Here is a 12,874-nt window from a genome sequence, read left to right on the forward strand (position 1 = left end):
GTATTAGAGAGACAGAGCTGGCCATACGCTCTTTTCACGAGCACTCGAACAAAGTTGATTACACATTCATTAAAGCCCCTGCCTCTCGTTCACCCGCTCCACTTGACCTGTCCAAGTGATGGGCGGATGAGGGAACATACTCGGCATTCAGGACACAGGAGTGGATTACTCTTGGTTTGCTGGTTATGGTTAGGGTACCATGTTCCAATAACAAATAAATAAATAAAAAGAGTTTTGGAGTTTTGGAGTATACGTTCATTGTGCTCACTCCACTTCTACATTCCTCTCACTGGCTCACACAGCTGATGCTACATTATAATGGATACTATGGATATGTTATGTCATATTAGGTCCATGATTTACCTCTAATTAAATTTTGACAGGCCTGTTTGGGCTTTAAATTCAATATGATTTTTAAACCTGACAAATCACATCAAAACAAATTTCACTTTAACAAGGTTGATTAAACTCTAAATCACATTGTCTGCCCACAGGTTAAAAGGAAACTGTTGCTATGCGCACGCACGCACGCACACACACACACAGTAAACACACACACATACACACACATTTCTGCATTATTACCCTTGTGAGGACCTTCCATCAATTGCAGCCCTGAATGTCTAACACCTATTTAACCTGTTCTGTTACTCCTCTGGTGAAGGCTCTGTGTGACATCTAAACTTAAGGAACTTTGGAGTAACTACTGTTAGCAATTACTTACTAACAGGCAGTCATTACCAGACCCCAGTAGGGCCGAGCTCCAACTGTAGTCATAAGCACTGGCTCTGACCACAGTGTGAGTGCCCAGTGCTGTGCCTGGCTGTAGCAGGTTGTGGGGGCGGAAACAAGTTCGGGCTGAAACAAAACTAAGCTGGCCTCATAGCAGTTGGCATGTATGAGGTAAAAGTTTAACAGTAATATAAAACTAAGGGTACATTGTTTTAATGATAACTCTATGTAAGCCCTGCAGTTAGCTACAGAAGACTGTGGTAGCATTCATTTTATGACTGACTGCTGGTCTTACAGAAAAACATGAAATGACCACGACCTTTTATTACAGCATTACATGGTGGTGGTATGTAATGTGATGAAATTATATGCCATCAAAGTGAAAACAATGATAGTGGAAAGCCAATTAGGATCCTTTGTCATGTCGGACACACTTTTCCTGGTTCAACAATGTCATGCAATGGTGATGTTAGGGAAGGGTCGGGAGGGAAAAGGTCGGGGTGGTGGTTGAGTTGAGCAAACACAGGACTTTCACCCTGAAGACTGCTATTTGTGTACTGTTTGATACTGAAAGTCACAGTTGAGTTGTTTTAACTCGATGTAGTCACGTCTTTTACATAACAAATATATTTTAACCAAAAATCACTTTTTCTAAACCCAACTAAGTGCTTTTGGTACCTAAACCCAACCATGCTGCCCCCTTGTAATTTAACACATCACATGCACCACCATGTAATGTGGTGGTAGGTCATGGTCATATCATGTTTTTCTGCAAAGTCACGATGCATTGTGATAGGCTGTGGTTGTAGCTTTGATGAGATTGTGCACATGGCAATAGATAAGAACATTGCTGGGGTTATGACAATTGTTGAATTGTTGGCTGTTATGAATAGCAAAGCTGCAAGTTTTTAATGAAGTGCTGATGCATTACATTGAAATGGTTTGGCTGAGTGTTGTGGCGAAGCTATTCCTAAACTCCTGTGGTGTATTGATAACACATCTGTTAAACCTAATAGATGTAACAGGTTCACGTTCTGGTAGGAACTTTGCAGCTGTCTTAGCCAATGTAACTATTTTAGGAGCTGGAAAGAGTAGCCAGCCACTTACAATCACAGCCACAGCTGTTGTGATAGATATAGCCATACAGCTACAGCAATAGCCACAACTACAGCCTAAGCCTCAGCCATGGCAATAGTTGATACCTGCATTACACAATATCTTGATCAAAAAGTGATAGTACTTCGTCGCACAAAGTAGTACCTGTCCCACTCTGTGAGGTTCTGCAACATATAGGATCTGACACAAATTAAACCCTGGTCAGAACCCTGAATGTAAGCCATTGTAGTGAAGAGAAATGGCAAAATCCTTATGATAGAGGACTGTCTTTTTCTCTCTGTCCTGGAGAGGTCTTTTGGTCCTCAAAAGGAAACAAAACCACAAACAAACAAAGCTGTCTTTACTCCTGTACACTTACTGTATGAGCTAATTTACTTGCAGGTGTGCATGCAGATAAGTAATATTTTCCTATGCAGCTCACTGATTCCAAATCACCCTATCAGTGCAGGAGGCATCAAGGGTGCAGGTCTCGTTCATACTGTAATCAGATAATTATGTTCTAATAACATCAAACTCAAAGCTCTCGTTCTCTCTTGGCTCACTGCTGTCTTAAGGGGCTCTGTGGGTGAAATGTAATGATACTGAGAAAGTCTACTGCCTTTGCAGATGGTCTTTTAGTTGCTGATTTGCATTTTGGAGGGCTTCTGCTCATAAAACACAATAAAGTATTGCTAGAAGGTTGAGTGATAGTGGGTCACTGCTGTTGGCAGGAGAAGCTCCAGGTTAATGTCTTTTCCATGCTTTTAAATAAATTGGATGTTTGGCTCGATTTTGGGTATTTGAAAACCTGAAGGTCCTGAAAATCTTTTTTTTTTTGTTGATCAGCTACTTACTATGAATGATGGGATCCTACATGATGTCATTCTGCCAAAGTGAGTACAGATATGGTTATTTCTCAAGTATATTTTGTGTTTTTCTTTGTGCCCTCCTTACTGGTTTGAAGTGGATGAGTCTCAGTCGGACAAATGTGATGTCATGTAATTTTGTGCACCAATCAGGATGTAGAAATGATAACTAAGGAAGTTTTTTGTCAAACTTTGATTGATGATTATTCAATCATTCGTATTTAATATCATAAAGAAATACTTTTATGGGCCTTAAGCCACTAGCACACTAATTCACTGGCTGTGATGTTGCTAACACTTTAGCACACATTATAGAGACTCTGGTGGTCTCCAAGATGAGACTTGAGCATAGCATACACACTCTAAGCATACACTTTTAAGTTATAGGAGACACTTGTACCATATACTGTTGTATGGTAACAAGTTTAGTGTTGAACAATAGTGGGTTTCTTGCTAACACTAACAAATGCAGTGTCAATGCATTTCTAGGCACCATAACAGGTCATCGAGGCCAGTCCGGTTCCTCAAAGTACAGATGAGAAATGAATCACTCTTTGGTCCAAATTTGGATCACACAAATGTATACCCTTTGCAACCATCAGTATTCCATTGTCTTAAAGGTCTAGTGTGTGGGATTTAGTGGCATCTAGCTGTGAGGTTGCAGATTGCAAACATCTGAAGCTTCTCCCTAAATGATTGCATGACATCCAAAAACAAATTATAGTAATATGGGCTGATGATATGACATTAAATGATATCATCAAATGATCAAATGATATAATCATTCATCAGTCATGAATCCTCACGGCACACGAACTATCCTACCATGTGTATTATAACTGCAGTAAAAGTTCTTTGCTAAATCTTCTCACTGTCGAATGGAAATCCCACACTATCACTCAACATGATTTATGTTAATGTGTTAGAAGATCTGTGATTTCTATATTCTCATCACTGAATTGATGACTTGGCCAAGATATCAATCACCCAAAAGCTCTGTGGGATAGTGTTGCACGGTATACCGGTACTAAAATAGTACCGCGGTACTAGAGTATTCCAAACGGTACTATACTGCATTTGGAAAATACCGGTACTTTGAAATTGATTCAATTCATTAATTTAGTTAATTTATTTTACTCATTTATGCACACAAACACCTTTCTTGTTCCTATTGGAGCACAGATTGTGCAAGTGGTGTTTATGACAACACCTGTATCAACATTTGCAGCTGGCCCAAGAGAAAGTCTGCCTCGCAAAGGGACACAACACGAGACAACACCAACTTAGTGAAACATTTGAGCAACCAAACCGTGACGTCCGTACCGAGGTACTTACCGAACCATGATTTTTTTGGTACCGTTACACCCCTACTATTTATTGTTCTAAAGGTTTGTATCCAAAAGAACTTTTCCTTAGGAAAAGTCCGGAAGAGTATTGAAAAGTATCTAAAGTCATATTGGTATTGTGATTCCAATGTGTTGCTTCACATCTGCTTCTCAGTTTCATGTCAGCTGACACAGGAATTCATAACAACAGCTTTTGTGCGCTGAGAATAGACCAGGAGTCAGGAGGGCGACTGTGGAGTGTGTGTGTGTGTGTGTGTGTGTGTGTGTGTGTGTGTGTGTGTGTGTGCGTGTGCGTGTGCGTGTGTGTGTGTGTGTGTGTGTGTAAGCAGAATGATGGGTGTCAACAGGTGATAACCTTGCATGTGCATGTGTTATGAATGAACACTGCAGAGAATATCCATATTATAACAAGGATCAATCTTATTTTTCCACAAAATATATCTGATAGTGTGATAATAGGGAGATTATTGAATTGATTTCCAGTGCAAAGCAAGCAAGAGCAGCAAAACTTGTTTTCCCGTTTCAAGACAAAATATATTTTTAGTCTTAAATACTTCACTTTCTTCTCTTTTGTCTGATAAATTACAGCTTCACTATTTGGTGTATGTGCATGGTTAAAGCCTGTTTGCTCTGTACACAGCGATTATGTAAATCTTGAGGAATTAGTTATTAAGCTCACTCCAGGATGTTTGTTGTGAAAATATTCTGACTTCCATTTCACAATTACAAACTATGCATGGAGTCTTTCAACTGAAACTATTTCAAAGGTACTGGCAAGTGAATATCTTGATGGAAGTTGGATTATTATGATATAATGTGAAATGCATTGAAACTAATAAAACTATTTGCCACTGTAGTACTGACAGGTCGACTGAGAATATTGTGGAACAAGTTTAAAGAGGACCTATTATGCTTATTTTCAGGTTTATACTTGTCTACTAGGATGTGTTTACATGCTTTAATGGTCAAAAAACACTTTGTTTTTCGTCATACTGTCTGTGCTGGAACACCTGTATAGACCCTCTGTCTGAGAAGGTTCTATTTAGTGTCTGTCTCTTTAAGCCCCCCCTCCTGAAAAAGTCTGGTCTGCTTTGATTTATCAGTGTCTCTGGGTCTTCCTAGAATGATTTCAATAAGTTAAGATTAAATGGCTCTGGGTCATCCGAATTTCGGCATCTCTGCACTGTCCTTGCTGCCAGGGAATACAGTCACAAAGAGTAGCAGCATATTGTACGTGAAAAATCACCAAAAATCTACATGACACAATCAGACATGTTCCAGCAGGAATATGATCTGTATGAGGGAGAAATTAACAACATTAGCAACCAAGATAACATCTTTGCTGTTAGCATGTCGCTACATGTACATTAGTAGTGTACTCTGCATCATCATTGCAGCCAGGTAATGACTGTCACGAAGAATAACGGCAAAAGCTTCTAAACACAACCAGACATGTTCCAGCAGGAAGGAATCCAAACCCGGGGTGAAATAATCATCTGAAACCAAGTTTACATGTTTCACTGACGTTAGCATGTAGCTACATTTAAGAGTGTAGGCTACATAATGTAAACATTTGCAGCAGTGTGCCTAAAGCAGATGACTATATGAAGAATTCCATCCAAGCTTACGTCATACTGTAGCCAGAGCGGAAAAAAACGTCAGAAACAGAGGGTTCGGAACGGTAGAAAGCCTGAGGTTTTTGCTCACAGGGATTACTTTTACATATGCACCACCTTATTTGACACTTTAGCCACATCTAATATGAACATCCTTCACTGTAACACTATATTTATGACACAAAATATGGAAAAGGCAAAGGCTGAATAGGTCCCCTTTAATATGTTTTCAGTATGTTTTGTATATTTTTTATTTTTGATGTATATTTATATAGTTTTTGTATATTGTATATTTCTGTATATTCCACCGCTTGACTAAATTTTGGGGTATTTATGTCAATTCTGGTACATTGAGAGCAAGTGTACCGTAGTCGAATTCCTTGTATGTACACCCGTACTTGGCGAATAAAGCTGATTCTGATTCTAAAATCCCAAGACAAGCTTGTCATTTTTATTTTTTACATTGGTTATATGTTTATGGGTCTACATATGGTATGTGTATGTGTTTACCACTATAGGAGACAGTTTGTCCCAGTGGGCTTCCATAGCTGATGTTACCTAACCAACCTTTTCCTGGACCCCAGCAGAGTGAGCTGCATCTCAGCTCCCCTCGCCCTTTTACAGACATTATGCTACGCAGCAAGGCATATCACTGCACATTAGAGAGCCATTAGCTAACAGGCTGCCTGTGGACGTTCCAGGCTGCAAAGACTACAAAGCCCCTTAAACCTGATATTAACATGCAGCTTGTGTGCCTGGATTACATTTTGGTGGAGTGACAGCATATAAAATGTAGATATTTGGATGTCTGAGATGACTTTAGCCACATCGATAAACATGAAAATACTAAGAAAAAGAAAAAACAAATATCAAAGAGGCGGCAAGAAAGTGTGTGTACTGGTGGTAAATGTAAAAATAAATGTAATCCAGCCAAATCGCGTTTAGACACGGAGTGCATGTTACTGCCAGGTGGAAGGGTAGAGCAGCTGATGAGAGAAACATTTTACAGTTTGAAAGGGGTGCCTTGCATTCAGATCACGAACCAGTGTTATGTGTCTTATAAAGGTGGAGCGAGTTACACAGACAGGCAGCTGAGGGGACAGTTATTATTGTTAAACTGTATTGATTCTGTAGGAAACTGGACCATTTCATCTTCTCTCCATTGCGGATCGATCTCCAAGCTACACACCAGAGTTGCTTGGGTTTAGTGTGTGTCATGGAGAATTACATCTGAGATTGAGATCTCGTATTGGGCAGTTTTCTCTTGAGGTTCGCTGTTGCCTCTTCAGCTTTTGAGACACGTCTATGTTTTAGAGATGATATTTCCAGCTGTTGAAGTCAATGTTTAGCCAGATGAAAGCTGAGCCAAACGCTGCCGGTATTTCAGGTGATTGCTCCCAATTTTTCAGCAACGCCTGCAGGGGATCCTTTGAGCACTCCTTCAGCCAGACAGGCACTCATTTTGCACATTCGATTGCTAAGAAAGTCCTGCTCAGGGAGATCGAGTTGGCATCCTGATCAGCTCGGGACTCGCTCATGCAAAGTTCAGAGTTTATGCTTTGTTGTTTCCGTCTTTTCAACACCTCTTCTGGGAGAGCCTTTCAACTGAAACCACACATCTACCTGTGTTTTTAACTTTTATCTTCTGGGGAGAGAGTTCCTATGAAAACTAGGTTTTCTCCATTAGAGGTGTAAAGGGTTTTCAAGCTCTGTCTCTTTGCAGACAACACTTCTGTTAAAACAAGATGCCACTGTGTTCACAGCATGCTTGTCTCATGTTATAGCTCCAATCGAAAATAGACTATGTGAAGTCACACAGCTTGTGTGATTGAGGATGTGTGAACCTTCACTCTGCACTGAGAGAAGACTGGTGTGACAGGCAGAGGCTGTGAAGATTAGAGGCGCTATCATCTGCTTCAGTTTAACTTTTGAACTGGAATGTGCTCATGTCATCAAAGAACTCGTCATCACTTTTTGGCACTGAGCAAACCTTTCAAATGAAAGTTGATCATTAACTGTGAGCAGCATGAGGATTTTATACAATGTTGTTATGGATGATGACAGCACACAGTCACTGGCAGACAAACTCACACATTCATGCTGTACTTTTGCATGAACACACATGGGCAAAAGCAGCTATGTGAACAGTCAACTCACTCTCTCTTCCTGCTGTCCAGCAAAATGCCACCTGTGTTTGAGGTCTATTCCTGCAGGTTGTTACTGGAGTAGAAACTGGATGTCTCTGATACTGTTTTGGAGACACTCCGGGATGATGACCCATTCGAGGTGAGGTCCAAGGAGGAGCTATGTGGTCTGGCCCCAACCGTGGCCCCACCAGGTCTTTGACCTGCTACCGCCTTGACCTTGGGCTGCTCTATGTCATCTCCAACCTGAAGAATAGTTGACACGGTGGTCTCCATCCGACTGGCCTTGTAAACGCTTGTCTGGGTTTGAAGGTAGCGAGTGGACTTGAGTTCCAGACCTTCGTAAGAGCCTTGAGGGACGCAGGGGCAGAAGCGGAAGGCTTGTTTAAAGCCAGCACGAAACCTGAGCAAAGAAAACACAGATTAATTTTATTTAGTCTGGTTTGTGTGTACATTTAAAAACAGTGTGAATTCAAGTGGTTGGCTCACCCACCAGGGCTGAAAATGTAACTGCCAATTAAAGAGTTTTATGTATTACAGAAACATATTCTGTCTTACAGGAACATAATTCCACCCACCCACTTTTTCTTCTAAGACCAATGTTGGTGATAGTTTGCTTGCAACATCCTGAATTTGTCATTGTTCAACATTCTCATCGTTCTTTTTGAAAAATCTGAAGAAAATTTGTGAAAGGAAAAGGCAGAAGACCACTGACTTCTGTTTCAAGGCAGGTATGTAAGACTTGCTATGTAGCCTATTTGGTGTGGAAGGAAGCCAGAAATCTCTGCTCTACCCTGCAACAAGGGGCAGTTACAAGATAATGGATAATGCTAAGTCAGCAAAACAATAGCACACAATTAAACTGACTGAGTGATATCAGTGACACAATAATTTCTAATTAACCTCCTGGGACCCGAGCTCTTGTTTGGTATGCATTTATAATTTCTCCTAGCTATGGGATTAGTAGGACCTGATAAGTATAAAAAATAGTCACAATTATTAAAGTGTAAAACTGTAAACGCTGCAACCTTTGTTCAGTGTTTTGAGTTAGGGTACCCTGCTCAAGTCTAAAACAGTTCAAAACTGTTCATTTCAGTGCCTTAACACGGCTGTGCAAATAATGCAACGTATCTAAAATCCTCGTATGCTCTATATACCAAGCTGTGTGTCCTTTTTGTCTGTAGGAATAGTCTGTCACCCCTAACTGGCCCGTTTGAAATGTTGTGATAATACAATAATATAGTCTCAATGTCCTCAAATGAGTACTTCCTGATTAACATCATCTTAGCTTGTTAATATATTTAAATTTGTTGAAATCTATATGCCATATCAAACAACAGATGTTACTGAGCATGGGAAAAAAGCAAGTTTCAGCCATGAAATCTGATCAGGTTGTGTACCTTGTCCACTTTTGTGTCCTGATCGAGTTTAGACTGTCTTGGCAGAGATGGCTGCCATCTTGTTTAAACATGGATTAGGGTACAAAAAAGTGTCCATAAACAAAGACAACAGGTCTATGTTAAGCAAATTGAAGGATAAGGTGCAGCAATCCAAAAATGTCATGTCCTCATATGAGGACGCAGGGTTGCAGGAGGTTAAAGTTTGCTAACTTTATCCATCATGATATGGCTCATATGGACACAACGCCAAATTAATGCTAATGTTGCTCAGTGTCTGCCAGATGTGTAAAAAGCAACACGTTCTTACTCCTAACTTGTCAAATACAGCAGTTTGGTCAGTGGCCATTAGCTTTAAACTACGTATGATGCTCGAAGTACCCCTTTAACGTCACTTTTGGATGCTAAGGCAGGTGTGTCCATTACATGTATAGTATCTTTTTTTAAACAAACTTCTGTGTTCATAGGAGGTTTCTTCACCAAAACTACTTTAGGTTTAGGCATCAGGACTATACTTGCTTAGGTTTAGAAAAAAGATCATGGTTTGGGTTAAAATAGTTGTGTTTGTTACGTAACTTAAATAACTTAATGTCTATGTTATGTGACATAGTGACTCATGTGAAGCCTGTCACGGGCTCCCCTCCCACCTGCCCACCTTACGCCATCTTTCTCGATCTTTACACTACACCATTTCCACAGATGGATTTACATTGGAGTTCAGTAAAAGCCCAGTATATCCCTAAAAGACGCTAAAACGGTGCCCTGTGCATTGGATACAGATGCTGAGTCCACTGACCAAGCTGCTTTATTTGACGTTCTAAAAATCAGAAAGATCTGTAAATAGTTATGAAGGTACAGATATAATATGATGATGATCACACAGTTTACAGAAATCCCAGATAAATAAAATCCTCCCACAGTGATCCTAAATCACTATTTATACATTGAGCAACAATTTTTTCCACTTCACACTTGCAAAAATAGTCATTTGGAAATCTCTCCAATCTGACATGACATTTTACTTTATGCTACAGCTTGATGTAAAACCAGATTAACAGGCGTTTGGTAGAAGACTGACTGATCGGTGTACTGTAGCTAACAGAGATGCAGTGTAAAAAAATTAAATAAAAAAAAGCTTAAGAGCAAAGATTGTGTGTAACAGGGGCATTCTTATGTTAATTAACACTAAATATTGCATGTGGCATTTACTGATGACCTTTATTGAAAACCAGCACTTGATGTTTAGTGTGACAAAAACCACAGAGGGGAGAGATGACAGAAATAAGAATTGTGTGGTTGAGATAAAGAACTTACAAGGGGCTGGCAGCAGAATGGAAACACATTGACTTAGTAAACACAAAAACACAAATACATACAAAGTCCACACAGGGAGAGAACTAAAGAAGGGAGGGGTGTGGGAGCAGGAGACATATATGAGAAGAGATTGATGGAAACTGAGTGGAAAAGGACATCATCAGTCATGCGTTTGAATTTAAATCGGCTGAGCTGATAGAGACAAAAGCTGGTCATCATTCTGTACAGAATGATGACTAAACCGCGGCTCACTGTGGTCCATCCAACATATTTTCATTTTTAGTATTTGATTAATTTCAGAGGTGAAAACACCCAAGTGTGAAATCTTATTTCTCTGGCAGCACAAAGACAACAGTCAGGTGGCCAAAATGCCAGACAATGGGAGGTGACTAATTAAAGACGACAGGCAGAGTTGACCATCTGTCTCTATTTTACAAATCTCTAAATTTGCTGACATTTTCGTTGACAGGCAGAATGCTAATAACACCCCAGTTTGACAGTAAATTGTTGATGTTCACAGTGGGATTGATTCAGCCAGTTTCAGAGATGGTTTTAAAGTTTGAAGTTATTCTAACTTCAGTTCAAGTGTGGAAGTCATGTAAGTGCACAGAGTTTCTATCCAGAGAGATGACAAAGTGAGCACAAGCAGCCTCTCTACCGCTGTCAACTGCTTGTCACTAAGGCAGAAGCGGAGGATGGCATATATATTATGTGATGTGTGTACCTGTGTGTGTGTGTGTGTGCATAACTGACTGCGGTCCTGATGGACAATATGATTGCTTCTAAACAAGAAAATATCTATTTTCCCCTCTGAAGAGTTGTCATCTTTTCTTAAAAAAACACGAGACATTTCCACTACTTTCGCTTGTTTAGCGTTAGCTTCTTTGTATTAGAAATAAGAGATTCAACACTGAAATATTGTGTTTTGAAAAAATGGTTGAAATATTGTGTAGTCATACTTTGTTTTTATGGACCTTAACATTTCTCCTTTATATTTCTATGGTGATCTATAACGGCCAAAATACACCGGGCACGGACACAGCGTGTCACACAGGCAGAGCGGAGCAGGTTTTTTGTTTTGTTTTGTTTTTTTACCTGCTACACTGACTCAGTCTCTGCAGCGAGTGGTTGCTGCAATTTTCACTGCATGTGTATTGATTTTTGCCAAGTGATAATGCAGTTGGTTATGGACAGTTTGGAAGTGAACAGGCTATATTAACTGTTACTAAATTAATTAATTGGATCATTTTAGCATCAGGATGCATCAATTTGTTTGATTTATTTTAATGTGAAATGTAAAAACACACTTGCTCTGCTTTTTCACCTTGCCTGTGGTAAAATGAAGTATTCATTTTTAGAATTTACAGATTCAGATTTACAGATTATGCAAGTTTTTTACACAGTACAAAACAGTTTTTTACTGTTGGAGGGCCACGGAACAGGGAAAAATAGACCAGCCGCGCAAAAAGAGTTGAGCAGTGCAGTGCTTTCTTAGTCAGTGTAACAGCTTCAGTTAATTATAATGGTTGCTGTCTGCTCTGCGCATACAGCGGCTGACGTGTCCTGACATGTACATGAGCCCATGTCCCAATATATTTTGGCCATAAGTCACTTGACAGGTCTTTAACTGCTCAAACCTTACTATGTTTGAATGGCAGTTCCAATTTTTAATAAAAAGTAAGGGCTTTATGGAGTATGCTGGAAACTGTTTTAAGTTTGACTTGCATTGAAGCTCACACACATCTGCACTGAGCTGTGTGTAGTTTATCAAGGTAAGAAAGTGCCAAGTTAAAAGCAAATCAGGATAGGGAGGCATCATGCCTTTTGAGCTGTTGCAGCAGTTTGCCTGTGTAACATCTCTGCAGGGAAGGTCTAGTTTTATTGACAACAGCTTAAAACTACATTTGAAAACTTTTATGAAAATAATTTGTCATCATATTTCATGAAACTGTCCCCACATCAACAGTCTGTTTGTGATGATAGTCAGTGAGAAAAATCATGTTCGTCCTCCTCCTCATAGCGCTTCTAATTGCATTGCTAGAATCTGCCATGGCTTAAAGAAAACCAAAGTTACAATAATGTAACCCTAGTTCTATGGGTAATACTCCTCTAATCATGAGCACACATTCACACAGAAAAAAGAAAAAATGTAGTTGGTCAACCTGGATGATCCTACCTGAATGCATGCAGACTCTATGTAGGGAGGTGGATATCCACCATCAGACATCCTACACCCTCTTCAGCGAGTGGCGTAGGAGCTACAGGGCCCCTAGGTAGAGGGCTATGCCTGTGCCAATAGAACTAGGGTTACAATATTGTATCCTTCATTCTATCTAACACAGGCTCTGCCCTCTTTTGGATTCT

The 12,874-nt window shown here is 39.9% G+C and overlaps 1 protein-coding gene across 1 annotated transcript in view; it reads right to left on the reverse strand.

Annotated features, from left to right (window-relative positions):
* Positions 1–5,890: 5,890 nt before the first annotated feature.
* The window catches only part of tacr1a (tachykinin receptor 1a), a 76,260-nt gene continuing 69,276 nt past the window's right edge, over positions 5,891–12,874 (reverse strand). The window contains exon 5 of the mRNA XM_033618839.2: positions 5,891–8,202. Within this exon, the coding sequence (XP_033474730.1) occupies positions 7,857–8,202 (346 nt within the window). The 3' untranslated portion in view covers positions 5,891–7,856. The remainder of the gene's footprint in view (positions 8,203–12,874) is intronic.

Source organism: Epinephelus lanceolatus, chromosome 9, assembly GCF_041903045.1.
Source record: "Epinephelus lanceolatus isolate andai-2023 chromosome 9, ASM4190304v1, whole genome shotgun sequence".
NCBI lineage: Eukaryota > Metazoa > Chordata > Actinopteri > Perciformes > Serranidae > Epinephelus > Epinephelus lanceolatus.